Source organism: Haliotis asinina, unplaced genomic scaffold (assembly GCF_037392515.1).
Source record: "Haliotis asinina isolate JCU_RB_2024 unplaced genomic scaffold, JCU_Hal_asi_v2 scaffold_17, whole genome shotgun sequence".
In the NCBI taxonomy this organism is placed as follows: Eukaryota; Metazoa; Mollusca; class Gastropoda; order Lepetellida; family Haliotidae; genus Haliotis; species Haliotis asinina.
In genome coordinates, this window is record NW_027133889.1 from 1,750,887 (window position 1) to 1,770,522 (window position 19,636).

Genomic DNA, 19,636 nt, shown 5'->3' on the forward strand with positions numbered 1-19,636 from the left:
GCAAATCTTGATGAGGCGTGTAACTACGATATCACACATTCTGTAGAAATGTCCGCAGCATGTAGATGCCCTCGTGGACAACACACGTCAACGGTGACGTCAAAGAGACTTGCAGCGCAGACACACAGTTATGACGTCATAACGTCATTGATGACTTCCGATCAACAGTGTTTGTTCTCCGACGTTGTATCAGTAGATTGTTTGTACGAAATAACATGTTCCCGATTCATTCATTACAACGATTACAATGTTATTAGAGTTTAAGATTTTTTTTCTGGAATTAAAAAAAGAATAATGTAAATCAAAAGCAATCATGGGACGCCAATCACTAACCTGTTATCGTTCACATATAGGTACAGCTCTCACTCATCACAGAAGCCTAAGTAGCACTAGGCCTAAGTAGACAAGAGTCTTAAATAGCGCTTTAATTAGTTGCCGCCACTACACTTAGCTGTGCAAAAATGAACCTGAGTTCGTAGTTTAAACATACATAGGTTGCATCTCCCGGAGCTGGTTTATCAATGAACATATATGATATATGAAGAAAGATCTCTTCAACAACTGGCCAAATGCTTTAAAGAAACTAGTTTATCAAGGCCAAAATGCGTAAAATGATCGTTTTTCTGAAAGTAAATGTCTCCCTTCTACAATTCACTTGAATATCGGACACGTCCATGCGAGGGTAATTAGCAACACATACCGTGTCCAAGAAAACAATAAAACCTCAAAAACCATGAATACATTTTAATCACATGACAAGGATATACAAATATAAAATCACCTCTGAAGTTATTTGGTGCTTCAGTAACACCATTTGTTATTTACATAATGCTGTTGATCACTGGATTGTTAGGTTCAGACTCGATGATTTACAAACCGTTGCCATATAGCTGGAATAATGCTGAGTGTGGTGTAAAACTAAACTCACTCAATCACTCACCGATATTACATTGGTACAAGTAACGTCATGATTTCGCACATGACTCTCAGTAGTTCAGAAAACTGGCATGCATGCTGCAATGTCGTTTGAAGTCAGAAGGTGGACGTTCAGTAATGTACTATCACTGCCTTTCACTTCATCAGGGTAGTGGAACATTTTTCTTGTTATTACAGTTCAAGCTGTCAAAACTGGCATCTGTCCTATCTGGAATGTTGTCTACACTGGCATGTAAGCTCAGTCCCATTCGTGGCTTGTACATGTATCATCAACTCTATAATCCGATACATTGTCTAAACAGGATTATTTTTTCAGTCCTATTGAGTGCCGGTTTAGACAGCATCCACTGTACATGTACATATAAATGGTCTTTCATATAACCTTCATGCTATTCATCAACCTGACGTAGGAGTAAGGATATACTCCGAAACGTCGTGTCCTTCATAATAAAGAACTTGACATCCATAAAATGTCTCTTTCTTATTGGAAGACAGTCTTGTAAATGCTGTTGCTATAATTCATCCATTGAATGGCATACTGATACAGCAATAGTTTAACCGATCAGTTTGGAATTCAGTACAGTCGAATATGATGTAATTACTTGCACCACAATGTGACCTCTACAAGGTATCTAGGTATCGTCTCTCTACTTGTCATTCTTTGCTTTACGACAAAGTTCAAGAGATATTTGGTAGGACCTTAAGTACATTTGTACTTGTACTTGCGATTATGTAGTTTACTGTCTAGGCCATTGGATGATCTAGTCGAAGATCCGAGTTTGAGGTCCACGTACAGCGAGGACCAAATGGCCCTTGAGCAATGCTGAAAGCCAATGGAGTTACCGGCATGTCGTGACGCCGTCCACTCTGTAGAAGGTTTACACTTTAAGTAACATTAAGTAAATGGGCATGGCGATAGTTATGAGTTATCCTTTAAAGGGGCGTTGGCTTCTTTGTCTCCCTCAGTTTCTTTCTCTTTAGCCTTGACCTTTCTGCTGACCAGTGGTTCTCCGACCAGGAGGAGGATAGATGCTACGTAGCCGGCACATCCGATGTAGTTGTAGCAGTAGCTGTAGGAGCCAGTGGCTTCCTTGATGCTGCCTGAAAGTATAAATTCTCACAATGAGACTTGATAGAGCGGAAGTAGAGCCTATATTCAGGACGATTCGTCTTATGGCGAGAAGTCCTAGAATACTCCGATGTTAGCTCAACGTTGCATGTAGAAAAGATGTACATACCGGCGTACGTACGTACGTACGTATGTACGTACGTACCTACCTACCTACCTACCTACCTACACACACACACACACACACACACACACACACACACATACATACATACATACATACATACATACATACATACATACATACATACATACATACATGCACAAGCGTATATACTCAGACAAATAAAGGATCAAAGAAAAATCCAACCGATTCTTTAATGTTTTCCAGTGTTTATCACCAACGCTGGTGATGAAAACAGGAAAATATTAATGGAACGTTTGAATTTTCCTGTGATCCTTTATTTGATTCTTTCAATATGAACGGGGATACATACCACACGTTATTCATTAATATGTACCTAGGATTGGATGAGTGATGGCAACGGACATCCCATGAAACATGGAAGAGAACCCGAGGGTCTTTCCCATGTACTCCAAGCCCATGTAATCCACTATGAGAACTGGCACAAGACTTTGGTAAGAGCTTCCAAAGATTCCGTTAAAAACAGCAAACATTATCATCAGAGGATACGTTCTGAAAAAGCTTGTGAACTGGGACATGGTGCTAGCTATGAACAAACCGATCGCCATTGTTTGGTTTACTTTTATCAACTTCAAGTCAACAAACACGCCCAAAAGTATCCGGCAGAAAAAGTCCATGGCACCCATTATCAGCAGTAAAAGAGCAGAATCTGTCTTGTTGATGTGGTTCTCGTTGGCGAAAGCAGGTATATAGTTCACGATCAAATTACTGCATATGCCAAACACGGCCGTAATGGCAAAAAGTTGAAACATCGGCATTCGTACCAAAGACAGGTCCAAAATAGCACAATTGCATTTGCAACAATTGGATTTTTCCTTCACAAAGGACGCATTTTCCCGAACATCCTCCTCCCCAGCGTGAGCTATGTCTAAAATTGAAATTGATAACAATTCTGGATCACTTGTGAAAAGCCTTTTCTCTGATTCCGAAACTGTTCGTTGGCGCGTGACGGTACTAGTTGACAGTGGGGTGTCCTTCCAGGAGTCTGCAGAACAAGACAGGGCAGTTTCCAGATCTTCCTGCAGATCTTTTTGCCCTTCATCCACGCTCGCCTTCACTTGATCGTAGTGATTTGACTTGACATTTCCGTTTTCACTCTTTAAAGGAGGCTGTTGATTTGTTTTGTCTGGATTCCCCTGTTTTTCAACGTCAAGGATAGGATTTTTCTTCTTTTTGAAGGACTCTATTGGTCTAAATAGACTTGCTCCTACAAGCATGTTCATCGTCATCCCTGTACATATCAGCATGGTTCCTCGTATGCCATATTCATCCAGTAAAAGTCTCACAATTACTGGAAACACACCGGATGCAATGCTTATTCCTGACATTGAGATGGATGTTGCTAAACCGCGACGCTTCTTGAAATAACGGCCGATAATGACAAGCGCAGGACCTGGGATCATTGAATTGCCTATCCCTGAAAGAAAGATGTCATTATTACAAATATATTCATTCAATGCTAAGAACTACAACTATCAACTGCATGCATACTTAAACACTGTTTTACATCTCAGATTGAAGTGAGTACTGTGTTATTTTGTAATGAGTAAAATCGAGAAGTTTCAGACATGTTCGACTGATTGTCTCAAGGGATGTGAAAGCCGGGTAGAATGATTGAATGATCGTGAAGGTGAATGAAAGAAATCTGTCCAGCAATGATGTCATAACGCTAATCAATGTCATGAAATGTAATATCCATAGCCGAGAATATCCAATTTAGAAGATATCTTCAGTAACCCATGCGTGGTGTAATAGGCGACTAACGGAATCGGGTGGTCAGACTTGCTCGCTTGGTTGACACATGTCATCGTTTCCCCAGATGATGATGGTTTTGATCACGGAATTGATTATTTACCTACCGCCATCATATGGCAGAAATATTGCTGAATGCGGCATAAACCTAAACTCACTCTCTCAATGTAATATTCAGGCGATGCAATAATATATATTGCTGATGCATTGCCGATATATTTCTGATACACCAATATACTGGTGATTACTACCGATACGGCCATCATGGATACCCGTATATGGATCATGCATTTCCAATATACTCTTGACATACTGCTATCATATACTGCTGATATTTCACTACCTCATTGGCTATATTGCTGACTTATGGCAGGCGCAGTACATTATCAAGTCCATGAGTGCCCCATTATATAAGTTCATGTATGTAAGTAGGCAATGTGAGAGTAGCCATATAGGGAGTGCTACTTGTACCGCCTATGTATGCTGTCGATTTATTGCCGATATATCGCTACTGTTTTATAACTATGTCGATTATGTATTTACGATAAATTAACGATGCACTGACAAATTATGTCTGAATAATGGGGCGGAGGGGTAGCCCAGTGGTTAAAGCCAAAGGCCCGGTTCCATTCTCAACATGGGTACAATCATCCTCGATATCTCTAGGGTATACGTTCCGAAAAGTCTCCACTATACCCTGGATGCATCGACGGCTCAGCCCGATAAATTTATTACCTCCCTTGGCTGACTTTTTATCCAATCAGGTGTCTACGCTGGGAATTTGAGCGAACCAATCACAACTCACTTTCGCTTTTTAAATTCTCTAACCGAATAAATTTGGCAAACAAACTATGCGTAGGTTCTCTGAAAGTATTAGATACATTTCTTGCATATGGTTTTAAAAAGGTTTCGGACCTATAAAGTTGCATGCATGATTTCCCCAAATTGTGAGTCGCACGGCGAGCAAACCTTCGCAGTTGCAACTGCTACTTTTGTTGACACTAGCAAATTCGGTTAAAACGGCGACCACTCTGATTGGCTACTGTGAGAAAGCGGAGTCAGCAAAGGGAGGTAATAAAATTATCGGGCCGACCCGTAGATGCGTCCAGGGTATAGTGGAGACTTTTCGGAACGTTGACCCTGGAGATATCGAGGAAGGTTAAATGCTAGAACAAATGAATAAAAGCAAAATTCAAATATTTAAATTAAAACAATGTGTGAAGCCCATTTCTTGCGTCCTCCAAGTCCAAACATCCATTTAACAACCGTCTCGTTTCCTGATGAATGGTTTCAGTCCAGAGTCCAGAGTTCTGGAGTCCAGAATTTTTAGACTAATTCATGTAGCTGGATGTATAAATATTGGAATGTTCGTGGAAGCGGCGTAACACTAAATTCACTCGCTTAGTGTGGTGAATAAGGATACAATCAGTCAGACCAGGCAGGTATTCACCAGGAAACGAACACGCCCAGACAACGAGATGTTTATATCAGAGCCGTCAGTGGTTGTTGTCGTTTCTAAAACATTTATCAATAATAATCGGCCTCAAAGAGTCTACCGCAATACAAACAATGGGTGATGTCATGCAGAGCGCCCTTGCATTTCTGGGTCACGGTGACACGCGATGAACAAAGGTCGACAAGCTGGATAATCTTATCATCTTTGCATGATAAGCAGAACGGTGATGCTGACACAAGCTATTAAGTGTCGCCGGGAAATGGGCCATATACTTTTGTATTAGCGTATGCTGTTGGATTTTATGTTATGTTCAGCAAATTTGCCCTCGTTACTTTCTCGGTATTTTAAGCTAATCTCTAAAAAGGTCGAAATTTTGCAATAGTTGTCCGTTTCGACAATTGCAAGTATCTCGTTGCCTCAAGTATTTGAAATACTGTTTATTTGAAATACTGTTTATGCTTTTGTTTTGCTTTTTTCTAGTTACTTTGACTATTGTCTGAAATTTCGTCTTCATATTGAAAGAATCGTCTCCTCGCTTTTTCATTTTTACTTTTTAAATATAACGATTACCAGATTTTTGTCGTTACTTTCTCGTCATTATAGACTTTTCTCAAAGTCTCAAATTTTGATGGTCTTTTTTTACCTTTACGTCGATTATTTTCTTGAAAATTCGACTTTTTGAAATAAATTTGAACTAATGCTAAATGACGTAAGTTGATTCGAAATAATTCGACATTTCTCAAAATATACATAGAATGGAAATAAAACCTTCCATTTTTAAAGAACATGTAAACCCATCCTAGTGGCGCAATCATTCTTTCGTTGCGGATTATATATACCGGTTAACACATACCTGTCAGAACACAGTGAACACAGATGAGGAACGTGAGATTTGGAGCAAAGACTGCTGTCAGCATGGACACTGATGAGATGGCCCCTCCTAGCATCACCGTTTTCCGTACGCCCAGTTTCTCCAGCACAAAGTGCATGCTGAATAGCGCTGTAAACCAGTAAGTACAGAGTACTGCAATAATTGATTAAATAGTCCCTCTAATAACCCAGGCTGCCTGGAAGGTTAATAGTTATCCCACCGGGTACCCATTATCTGCCGGGTGAACAGAGGCAATTGTGAACAAATGCACCCGCTTGTATCGTATGAGCAGGACAAGACTGGAGTCTTAGATATACACAGGAATCAAGCTGCCAAACACGCTAATTCATTATTATGATTTTCATTGTGTACTAAATGATATTTTTCGCGAAATTTTAGTCTTCAAGTGAGCCTTTAAAACAGCAAAATTACGGACAACCTGTTTGTAATTTGAAATGTGTCATACATTAAACAACAACAACGATCAAGATACTATGGTCATGAAAAACAAAAAAGACATCCTGATCGCGGAATGTCTGAGCGGAATCGGACTCATCTAAAAGCCACAACTCTGACAAGAACACTAGGCTGCTCATGATACTTATAATAAGGACACAGAACAGGAGAGAACGAGTATGGTGTTACGCCGCTTTCAGCTATATTCCAACGACATCACGGCGGGGGACACCAGAAATGGGCTTCACCCATTGCAGCCATGTGGTGAATCGAACTCAGACCTTCGGCGTGACGAGGTAACTTTATCGCCCCCTTAGAACAAACATCATTTCCAAGAACTAACATGATAAACTGAAGACGCCGGAGGATACCCCCATGATCAGAGTCGTTGTCGTGACAGACGCCTCAAACAGTCGAAGGTATTCCACAAACAGGATGCTCAAAGACTTGATATAGCCGACCATGAGCACAATGTTCAAGAAAGATCCTGAAAGAATAAAGAACCAATTTAAGCCATTTCTCTCTAGCTGTAGGCGTATACACATATATACAAGTGGTCATCTGTACGCACTTATTGACTCCACTTATGAATAGTATAGTAGGGTCAGGTCACCAGCAGATTACTCGCTCAACGACACCACTTATGAAAAGCTTCGGGAATGGTTAGGTCTCCATTATTTTCCCATGCTCGTCGACGTCACTTATGAATAGCTTCGGGAATGGTTAGATCACTCTCGGTTTTACTCGCTCACTGACGCCACTTTTGAATAGTTTCGGGAATGGTTAAGTCATAATTAGTTTTACTTGTTCACCGACGCCACTTATGAATAGCTTCGGGAATGGTTAGATCACTCTCGGTTTTACTCGCTTACTGACGCCACTTTTGAATAGTTTCGGGAATGGTTACGTCATAATTAGTTTTACTTGTTCACCGACGCCACTTATGAATAGCTTCGGGAATGGTAAGGTCACCCTCGGTTTTACTCGCTCACTGGCGCTACTTAGGAATAGTTTCGGGAATGTTTCATGCTACGATCATTCAATCAGCACCGAGGTGTTTGTCCGAGGTCACATTTCATCATCACTGGGTGAACGCAGTAAAACAGTCCGCATGCCTGTCTTTTTAAAACGATTGTTTTGAAGGCACTATATCACGCCACATTCCTCTTAATAAATGCATTAACTTTCTCTCGGTAATGCGAATCATCAACCCCTCAAAAAAAAGCTACCATATAATATTGAAACGACATATAGATTGTAATGCCAAATGGAAAAGTTCCAACGGATTAATGCATCGTTGCATTAAATAGACTCTTGTGAGTTATGGCGGCCGAACATTATTTCAAGCAAAAGCTATAGAGTTATTTCCCTCTAACGTATAATCTGTGATTGAAGCCAGCTCGGCAAACACTGATAACACCACCCGCAACAGCTGCCGAACGGAACAATTGTTTACATTCCATATATAGCAAGTGCAACATTCCATATATGGCGAGCGCATATACAGGAAGCTAAAGTCAGTGTACATGCCCCAATATAATAACATATATAGGTCAAAAATATTGTCGAAATATTGCTATCAAAATCCACAATTCACATCCACACTGGTTTCCTTAAAACCGTCGAAATGTAAGAACGTCTGATACTTTCCTAAAGCATACAGGTAAATAGCTGTCAAAATACATAAGGACAATTTCTGAATATATAAAAACATCGATTCATAAACAAAGCCTGAATTTCAACGATCTCATAAAGTCCACAATCGATGGTGATTAGCCAGGATTCAGAGACACATGATTGATCGAAAGATTGTCAGTGATTACCAATCAATAACTGATCCAGGGCAAGATTACGTGATTCACCCTCTAACGTGCACGAGCGTTTATACTGGAATTATCAAAAACCCGCTTATGGAAAAGGTGAGGTTGACCTCGGCTACAGCTAAATATGACAGTTTCCTCTTCATCACACCACATTTTCGCACATTCCGAGATAGTTTCCTCTCGGTTTGCTGATGTTAGCCCTATACCTACACGTCGACAATTAGCTGCAACAGCTGTGAATAGACATTAGTCTAGCTTCCTGACATTGTTTGTCTCGAGCTGCTCAAGTCAGCTGATGCACTGATGGACCCTGTGACATGTACAAACGGTGGCGCTGACATGAAACAGGTGTGTGAGGTAAGGCTAATATTTATTTATCAATATTATGATCATTTGAATAGCGAAGGCACTTCTTCAAAACCCGTGTTTAGAGAACGGCCTGAAATTAATCACGCCAGAAAATTGGCTGTTATTATTTTTTAGCAAATGTTTTTGAAGGAACGTTTCTTAGCAGAAGATGATGTCGCATTCAACTGTGAGATTGCCTGGCGGTTAGTGAACTTTTATTTTCATGCTGATATATTATCATTGAAACACTAAAAAAAATGTATACACGTGTGTAGTATATTCACAGAATTTATCATAGTTTCATCAAAGACAAATTATTATTGTTATTAGATGCAGGGTTTCACTAGCAATGCCAAAAATATTATTAATATGTACCATGTTTTCTGCACGCACACCCACATAATAGAATCACCATGCATACGCTACACACGTAGGCCTCGGAGTATGTATTAAAGAAAGTTAGAATCTATAAAACGTTTTCACACAATTTTATTTCCTATCTTCTCAAAATATCCAGCTGTAGGTCCCCTTGTTTAACATGTGTTGGGTCACTATTTGTAGGCCTATCTTCTCAAAATATCCAGCTGTAGGTCCCCTTGTTTAACATGTGTTGGGTCACTATTTGTAGGCCTATCTTCTCAAAATATCCAGCTGTAGGTCCCCTTGTTTAACATGTGTTGGGTCACTATTTGTAGGCCTATCTTCTCAAAATATCCAGCTGTAGGTCCCCTTGTTTAACATGTGTTGGGTCACTATTTGTAGGCCTATCTTCTCAAAATATCCAGCTGTAGGTCCCCTTGTTTAACATGTGTTGGGTCATTATTTGTAGGCCTATCTTCTCAAAATATCCAGCTGTAAGTCCCCTTGTTTAACATGTGTTGGGTCATTGTTTGTAGGCCTATCTTCTCAAAACATCCAGCTGTAGGTTCCCTTGTTTAACATGTGTTGGGTCACTATTTGTAGGCCTATCTTCTCAAAATATCCAGCTGTAAGTCCCCTTGTTTAACATGTGTTGGGTCATTGTTTGTAGGCCTATCTTCTCAAAATATCCAGCTGTAGGTCCCCTTGTTTAACATGTGTTGGGTCATTGTTTGTAGGCCTATCTTCTAAAAATATCCAGCTGTAGGTCCCCCTGTTTAACATGTGTTGGGTCACTATTTGTAGGCCTATCTTCTCAAAATATCCAGCTGTAGGTCCCCTTGTTTAACATGTGTTGGGTCATTATTTGTAGGCCTATCTTCTCAAAATATCCAGCTGTAGGTCCCCTTGTTTAACATGTGTTGGGTCACTATTTGTAGGCCTATCTTCTCAAAATATCCAGCTGTAGGTCCCCTTGTTTAACATGTGTTGGGTCATTATTTGTAGGCCTATCTTCTCAAAATATCCAGCTGTAAGTCCCCTTGTTTAACATGTGTTTGGTCACTATTTGTAGGCCTATCTTCTCAAAATATCCAGCTGTAGGTCCCCTCGTTTAACATGTGTTGGGTCATTGTTTGTAGGCCTATCTTCTCAAAACATCCAGCTGTAAGTCCCCTTGTTTAACATGTGTTGGGTCATTGTTTGTAGGCCTATCTTCTAAAAATATCCAGCTGTAGGTCCCCTTGTTTAACATGTGTTGGGTCATTGTTTGTAGGCCTATCTTCTCAAAACATCCAGCTGTAGGTCCCCTTGTTTAACATGTGTTGGATCACTATTTGTAGGCCTATCTTCTCAAAATATCCAGCTTTAGGTCCCCTTGTTTAACATGTGTTGGGTCACTATTTGTAGGTCTATCTTCTCAAAACATCCAGCTGTAAGTCCCCTTGTTTAACATGTGTTGGATCACTATTTGTAGGCCTATCTTCTCAAAATATCCAGCTGTAGGTCCCCTTGTTTAACATGTGTTGGGTCACTATTTGTAGGCCTATCTTCTCAAAATATCCAGCTGTAGGTCCCCTCGTTTAACATGTGTTGGGTCATTGTTTGTAGGCCTATCTTCTCAAAACATCCAGCTGTAAGTCCCCTTGTTTAACATGTGTTGGGTCATTGTTTGTAGGCCTATCTTCTCAAAATATCCAGCTGTAGGTCCCCTTGTTTAACATGTGTTGGGTCACTATTTGTAGGCCTATCTTCTCAAAACATCCAGCTGTAGGTCCCCTTGTTTAACATGTGTTGGATCACTATTTGTAGGCCTATCTTCTCAAAATATCCAGCTGTAGGTCCCCTTGTTTAACATGTGTTGGGTCACTATTTGTAGGTCTATCTTCTCAAAACATCCAGCTGTAGGTCCCCTTGTTTAACATGTGTTGGATCACTATTTGTAGGCCTATCTTCTCAAAATATCCAGCTGTAGGTCCCCTTGTTTAACATGTGTTTGGTCATTATTTGTAGGCCTATCTTCTCAAAATATCCAGCTGTAGGTCCCCTCGTTTAACATGTGTTGGGTCATTGTTTGTAGGCCTATCTTCTCAAAACATCCAGCTGTAAGTCCCCTTGTTTAACATGTGTTGGGTCATTGTTTGTAGGCCTATCTTCTCAAAATATCCAGCTGTAGGTCCCCTTGTTTAACATGTGTTGGGTCACTATTTGTAGGCCTATCTTCTCAAAACATCCAGCTGTAGGTCCCCTTGTTTAACATGTGTTGGGTCACTATTTGTAGGCCTATCTTCTCAAAATATCCAGCTGTAGGTCCCCTCGTTTAACATGTGTTGGGTCATTGTTTGTAGGCCTATCTTCTCAAAACATCCAGCTGTAAGTCCCCTTGTTTAACATGTGTTGGGTCATTGTTTGTAGGCCTATCTTCTCAAAATATCCAGCTGTAGGTCCCCTTGTTTAACATGTGTTGGGTCATTGTTTGTAGGCCTATCTTCTCAAAACATCCAGCTGTAGGTCCCCTTGTTTAACATGTGTTGGATCACTATTTGTAGGCCTATCTTCTCAAAATATCCAGCTGTAGGTCCCCTTGTTTAACATGTGTTGGGTCACTATTTGTAGGTCTATCTTCTCAAAACATCCAGCTGTAAGTCCCCTTGTTTAACATGTGTTGGATCACTATTTGTAGGCCTATCTTCTCAAAATATCCAGCTGTAGGTCCCCTTGTTTAACATGTGTTGGGTCACTATTTGTAGGCCTATCTTCTCAAAATATCCAGCTGTAGGTCCCCTTGTTTAACATGTGTTGGGTCATTGTTTGTAGGCCTATCTTCTCAAAACATCCAGCTGTAAGTCCCCTTGTTTAACATGTGTTGGGTCATTGTTTGTAGGCCTATCTTCTCAAAATATCCAGCTGTAGGTCCCCTTGTTTAACATGTGTTGGGTCACTATTTGTAGGCCTATCTTCTCAAAACATCCAGCTGTAGGTCCCCTTGTTCAACATGTGTTGGATCACTATTTGTAGGCCTATCTTCTCAAAATATCCAGCTGTAGGTCCCCTTGTTTAACATGTGTTGGGTCACTATTTGTAGGTCTATCTTCTCAAAACATCCAGCTGTAAGTCCCCTTGTTTAACATGTGTTGGATCACTATTTGTAGGCCTATCTTCTCAAAATATCCAGCTGTAGGTCCCCTTGTTTAACATGTGTTTGGTCACTATTTGTAGGCCTATCTTCTCAAAATATCCAGCTGTAGGTCCCCTCGTTTAACATGTGTTGGGTCATTGTTTGTAGGCCTATCTTCTCAAAACATCCAGCTGTAAGTCCCCTTGTTTAACATGTGTTGGGTCATTGTTTGTAGGCCTATCTTCTCAAAATATCCAGCTGTAGGTCCCCTTGTTTAATATGTGTTGGGTCACTATTTGTAGGCCTATCTTCTCAAAACATCCAGCTGTAGGTCCCCTTGTTTAACATGTGTTGGGTCACTATTTGTAGGCCTATCTTCTCAAAATATCCAGCTGTAGGTCCCCTCGTTTAACATGTGTTGGGTCATTGTTTGTAGGCCTATCTTCTCAAAACATCCAGCTGTAAGTCCCCTTGTTTAACATGTGTTGGGTCATTGTTTGTAGGCCTATCTTCTCAAAATATCCAGCTGTAGGTCCCCTTGTTTAACATGTGTTGGGTCACTATTTGTAGGCCTATCTTCTCAAAATATCCAGCTGTAGGTCCCCTCGTTTAACATGTGTTGGGTCATTGTTTGTAGGCCTATCTTCTCAAAACATCCAGCTGTAAGTCCCCTTGTTTAACATGTGTTGGGTCATTGTTTGTAGGCCTATCTTCTCAAAATATCCAGCTGTAGGTCCCCTTGTTTAACATGTGTTGGGTCACTATTTGTAGGCCTATCTTCTCAAAACATCCAGCTGTAGGTCCCCTTGTTTAACATGTGTTGGATCACTATTTGTAGGCCTATCTTCTCAAAATATCCAGCTGTAGGTCCCCTTGTTTAACATGTGTTGGGTCACTATTTGTAGGTCTATCTTCTCAAAACATCCAGCTGTAAGTCCCCTTGTTTAACATGTGTTGGATCACTATTTGTAGGCCTATCTTCTCAAAATATCCAGCTGTAGGTCCCCTTGTTTAACATGTGTTTGGTCACTATTTGTAGGCCTATCTTCTCAAAATATCCAGCTGTAGGTCCCCTCGTTTAACATGTGTTGGGTCATTGTTTGTAGGCCTATCTTCTCAAAACATCCAGCTGTAAGTCCCCTTGTTAAACATGTGTTGGGTCATTGTTTGTAGGCCTATCTTCTCAAAATATCCAGCTGTAGGTCCCCTTGTTTAACATGTGTTGGGTCACTATTTGTAGGCCTATCTTCTCAAAACATCCAGCTGTAGGTCCCCTTGTTTAACATGTGTTGGGTCACTATTTGTAGGCCTATCTTCTCAAAATATCCAGCTGTAGGTCCCCTCGTTTAAGATGTGTTGGGTCACTATTTGTAGGCCTATCTTCTCAAAATATCCAGCTGTAGATCCCCTTGTGTAACATGTGTTGGGTCACTATTTGTAGGTCACTGTGTTTATCATTGTTATAATATAGGTCACATATTCTTCTCACTATTTCAGCTTATCATTTATCAGTGTGCTTGACCTCAGTGCAGGTTTCGGGGAGGGGGTTCCGGGCGAGTGTGTGTACACACGAAGTAGGACACGGATATGCGAATGACAGAGGGGTGATTCATCAGTGCCTGGAGGGTCACAGCAACCCTTGCCCCACCAACATGTATTAACACATGGAAAAAAGAGTAGGGCATTGCATTGTAGGGTGTATGTAACTCCATTTCTCCTTCGAAGTAAGACAGTGAGTGAATGTTGCTTGGTGCTGCACGCACAGTTGTCACGTGTGTATAGAACTAAGGGTTCATTTCAGTAGTACGCTATCAAATATATTGATGAGATTAAATGATTTGTATGTGACGTCATAATGACGTTCAGGTGACGTCATAAAGGAGTTATGTGACGTTATACTGACACGCTATAAGTGGTTCTAATGGTTAAGGTGTAAATATTCATGGATGTCGTGAATCGGATCATACAGTCAAGTTTTATGTTTATCTATAATTACAGATTTAATGAAATATTCCTAATTCCTATGAAGTATTTCATATATGATGAATTTGGTTAAAAAGGGAATGATTGTTGTTGAGATATAATAGGGTCTGTGATTCATTGCTAAGCGGACTCATGATGAAACAATAGGTGGAATATTTATGTAACAAATTGTTGACATCAAACACGACTTTAGGATTAACTCTGAAACTGTTCAGAAACTTTTTGACGTACAGTCATAAGTGAGACAAGGGAGGCAACTCTATCAAGCTAACTAATATACCTTAAGCGACTTAGATAGCCATGTCCCTTTGTTTTGGAAAGAAAACAGCCATCTTCTCACAAAGAATAATGCCCAAGTTTACAGGAGTTTATCCTGACAAGTGACTGGAGGGACTTTACTGTGGAGTGTACACTAGACACTAGGGTTAGACAGCCAGGACAATTTGATCTATAGCAACACTAACTAACATATTTAGAATAGGAAGTATTCCACAGTTCGTTGGCCACAGTTCGTTGGACAATTTTAGTTCGAAAATGCCACCTTCTCCACCATCCTCCAAGGGGAGATAACTCCGGACACATTATTATTTTGTTACAGAAGACAATTTCCTTGCTAAGGCATTATTCGGGTTACCAGAGAATCCTTAGATGCATGTTAGTTTCTGTTTTACATAACCATAAGCTCGAGCCATTATCAAAGGAAAGGCAATCTCCACAAAACAATATCCTTCATTACGTTATTTATGCCACCGTTACAATGAACCAAACTGGCACTCACCAATCAGAATAAACCACGCCCATCCTCTGTCTATGGGTAGATCTGCATCAACATCCTCAGCCACACCCCCTTTGACTCCATCTTGCTCCTTTGTACTAACCATTTTCTTTTTCGGGCACTTAGCGAACAAGCGACAGACACCTTTCGTATACGAAACTGGTCTGTAAAATTAAAGGTCCAGTCACATAGCACTAAGGTGTTTGCCCTTCATCAACCTTAATGCAGTGTTATTTAACATATATAGTTCTCTTCCGAGTTCAGTGAGTTTATTTGATGATGAATGGATGGCGTTCAATAGATTATTCCATGCGGTTCTGTGTAGGAGACGATGCAATTGGCTGACCTTACTAGGCTGATCCTGAAAAAAAACAGCGCAGTGAATCTACAATAAAAATATTTAAAGCGTGAGAGGAATTATTTGTAAAGATACAATATTCCTATCATTTTACACGCTAAAGGAAACTGACATTTGACCATTGCATGTGGATTGAACACAAAAAGCTGAAAATTGTCCCTGAACACACTGCGGTAAACTATCATGCATAGGTGATTCCCGTATGAGGTACAATGGTAACGAACAATCATTATTTGATTTTTCCATTTGCAGCCAGCAGCATGCATGAGTCCATTCCTTTAATTTATAGGAGATCAATGTACAAAGTACATATTATTGTTGACAAACCGAAACATGGGTCTCGTTAATCTAAACAGACAATGACCTACTTTTCAGCCGATCCGATTTCTTTCGCGTGAAAGTGAAAATCGACATCGCAAACAACACTAGTTACATTGAGTTTTACCTCCTTGTTTCATAAGAAGATAGTATTTGCAATTGAATTTTAACTTTGTGCTTTAAGACTACATTTCTGTGTTTTATGGTGACGTGTAAGCAACATGACCTTAACTAAGACATCACAACCCCTTCCGGTTTGATGTGGTTGTAAAATGATTCAGAATGCATCTGGCTTTCTCTTTACTTTACTTTTCTACTCTCATTCAGTGCAGTTCTGTACCGCACAATGCGACTGATATAATACCATTTCCGTACCAGACCGCTAAACCTTTTTCGTGGCAGAGCCTCGTTTTGACTTTCCACGAATTCCAAATTTCCATTTGTTAGAGCTGGCTGTACAACAGAGCCCCCTGTACCACGTGTTTGCAAGGAATAGAAGGAAAATAGTGTCGCAACGTAAAAGTGCTAAAACGTATCAAATAATACTGGTAATTTTTTTATGCATCCGGTTAAATGAATAAGTCTCCAAAATCTGGACTGGTTATTGCACTCGGATGCGCAATAGGACGGAATCCAGTCAACAGGAACCGGGACTGTTGTGTAATCAATGTTTCGACATGACTATGTGCAGATGATGATGATGATGATGATGATAATGATGATGATGATGATGATGATGATGATGACAATAGTAGTGGTGATGATGATGGTGATCATCAATATATCACAGCGCAGAAAAGCAAGTAGAGTACTAAATATGTTGTTGTAACGTGTTTTATCGAAATAAGTTCTAAAATTACAGTAGTGAAATATAATACAAAACAGCGGAAATGCTTAGAAATCTAGACGTGCCACTCATTCTAGACTTGCATGGGCTGTATTGGGTATATTTGTTTCGGGGTCTGGATATATATAATGGTCTCACGCGTAATGCGTGGAGTTACTCTGATATTCCCGTCATTTTCATGTACTGACTAACTGCAATGTAGGTTCATCCTGTGGCAAATATGCATACTTTCATCTTAACAAAGTGAAAGACCATTGTACATAGTTTCCCTTCCAGTATTACGTAATACCGCAGATTTACGTAATACACAGATTTGCCGGTTAACCAGCAGTTGAACAACTTTGGACTGAACAATATTATTTTCTCTATTTTGTCTCGTACAACACACCAATTGAGCAACGAGGTCACTCACTGGTCAGTCACTGTGCAAGTGGACATCAGATTAATCGAGAAATTATATTCAGAATGTGGGCAGCGTTACAATTTCTCAGCACACAAAAAGTGTTAAAAAAACGAAATCAAAACCCAAAACAAAAACGAAAGAAACATTAGAGACAAATACGTTCCATTTATGTCCTAAGTGGGGCAGTGGGGTACCCTGGTGGAAAACGTTTTCGCTCGTTACGTTCGATCCCTCATCGGGTACAATGTGTGACGCTCATTTCTGGTTTCTGATTCCCTCTGTCCTTCTGGCATTGCTGGAATATTGCTAAAAGCGGCATAAAACCCAACTCACTCACTTATTGTACTGTGTCCGAGGCCAGGATGGAGTGTTACAGAATGGATATATTCAATGTCTGGGTGAATGTTTAGATGTCGTTGTCGCTGAGTGCGGCTTTACACAACAAAATCATTTAAACGATAAATCCCATCACACGTCAATACAGAGCATATAACCTGACAGATCGGTGTGATGTGTAACTTGTGGTGAATTCGATGATGTCAAGTTGATAGCACTGGATGGAGACGCACATGTGTGCTGGAGAGTGAACCATAATCAAATTACATATGTAGGTAAATAGGTAACAAATAACCGTTTGAATGCCTCTTCGTTGGTGTGTGTATGTGCAAATGAGTACACGTGTAGGTATGTGTTCGTGTGTGCGTGTGCGTGTGCGTGTGCGTGTGCGTGTGAGCATGCTCGTGGGTGTGTATAAAAACACCCTCAATCCTATGTAATGCCACAGATAAATGCATGTATTTTAAACGGATATGTCTTGTCTCGTTCAAGAGTGAGGAGGGAATGAGAGAGAGGAAAAGAGTGAGAGGGAAGAGAGAGGGTGTTTGAGAGAAAGAGGAGGGAGAGAATGAGATTGGGATGAAGAAAGACAGAGAGAGAATGCAAAGGTTAGAGAGAGAGGGGAGAGAGGGAGGAAGACAGATGGGGAGGAAAAAAGAGAAAGAAAATATGACAAAAGGCAAGAGAATGAGGGAGAACTATGGCAAGGAAAACAAGACAGAGAGAGAATGAGAATGAGAGAGAGAGGAAGAGAGGGAGAGAGGGAGGAGGAATGAGAGAGAGAGAGAGACGCCCAACATATTTACAGATTTACTCAAGATGTACTGAGAGATTCTAAATCAACACACTTACCTGTACGTACCCAGACTACAAATACGGTATATGTGTAGTATAATGTTCCATGCCTTCAATGCTGCAACCTACGACACATAAAGCATACCTCCACCAGGATCATCTGACCGCCAGTGTCACAACTAGTCGGTGGCTCGCGTCCAGCTGGCTTTATAACGGCGAGGTGTTCTTTATATCTCCGTTGTGAGTTTCACGTCTTCAGTATTCCCGTGGCTGGGGTGTTATCATTTTCTGACCTGGCAAACTGGAACGTCAGAGTCGACCTGGAACAGGTGGCCGTGACACAGCTGTTTTCACACATTCTAATTGTTGGTGACATTTCGCAAAATCAATTATAAATGTATGGCCAAAAACATGAAATTTCTTCGATTTCCGTACTTGCTCTTTTTTGCTCTGGTTCTGGTTGAGTGCATGAAAATGTTGGTTGTGTGTGTGTGCGTGCGTGCGTGCGTGCGTGAGTGCGTGAGTGCGTTTGTGTGTGTATGTGTGTGTGTGTGTTGCGAGTGATTGGTTGCGTGACGGTGTGAATGGGAGGAGTCTGTGGACTTTTTCCTATATATCGACAATATTTTCAGCTATGTTTCTGTTAAGCATAAGGTCGGCTGAGTTCATAGATTCAATAGCTTCGTAAATTTACGCGTGTGTGTGTGCGTGAGGGTAAGATCCTTGCAGTTGTATAATGTGGGGCTGGGTTGTACTTTTATGACAAGGACAACGGCGAGTCCTACATCTGCTAAAAAAGACTAAGGTTTATCTAATACTGCATAAACAATTGGTGGTTGATGTTGAAGACAGGTACGGTATTGACAACATGAGCATAGTGAACGTTATTATATACCACACAAACACAAACACGCCTATTGATAACAGAAATACACCGCCGTGAACACTCAATGGCTTTCTCGGTCACAGCGTTCACTATTGTCCTTGTGACACTAACAGCCATTAGAACGAGATTCAAGGGCCGAGGAAGATTCCGAATACAAAAATGGGATGTATGGGTGAGATGTTATTGTATGATATTAAAACGTTATGAATATTTGAATATAAACTATCATACCGTGTGTTATAACCTTCATAACACTTCAATATTTGAAGCCATTTTGAAACAACCTATACAGCTAACATGCACAAACTAAACAGATAAGAATTATATGCATGCAACAAATTGCAATCGCATATCTGACTATGTAATACACGGTGTGCCACGTAAACCTTGCATTAGCGCGTACTCTTAAGAAACGAATACAAATAAATGTGTTTAATGTCGTTGAATCCACTAACAGGCTGGTTACTGTTATTTCTTCCCGCCGCAGGCAAGCACACAAACATCAACTGTGAACATGCATCGTTACAATCTTATGCTCCAGCTC

General features: G+C 40.5%; 2 protein-coding genes across 4 annotated transcripts in view; one reads left to right on the top strand and one right to left on the bottom strand.

The window, feature by feature from the left end:
* LOC137269828 (monocarboxylate transporter 5-like) overlaps positions 1-19,636 on the top strand; it is a 54,555-nt gene that overhangs the window by 9,391 nt on the left and 25,528 nt on the right. The gene's annotated exons all lie outside the window — the stretch shown is intronic.
* Positions 730-19,636, bottom strand: part of LOC137269834 (monocarboxylate transporter 5-like) — a 33,299-nt gene continuing 14,392 nt past the window's right edge. For 2 of the 3 annotated variants that reach the window (XM_067803672.1, XM_067803673.1), the window contains exons 2-7: positions 18,352-18,526; positions 15,153-15,510; positions 7,089-7,232; positions 6,272-6,418; positions 2,527-3,627; positions 730-2,037 (exon numbers count right to left, since the gene is read on the bottom strand). In XM_067803672.1, coding sequence (XP_067659773.1) covers positions 1,856-2,037; positions 2,527-3,627; positions 6,272-6,418; positions 7,089-7,232; positions 15,153-15,255 — 1,677 coding nt within the window. In that variant the 5' untranslated portion in view covers positions 15,256-15,510; positions 18,352-18,526 and the 3' untranslated portion in view covers positions 730-1,855. Of the gene's footprint in view, positions 2,038-2,526; positions 3,628-6,271; positions 6,419-7,088; positions 7,233-15,152; positions 15,511-18,263; positions 18,527-19,636 lie in introns of those variants that run through there. The other variant, XM_067803674.1, reaches the window with a different exon arrangement.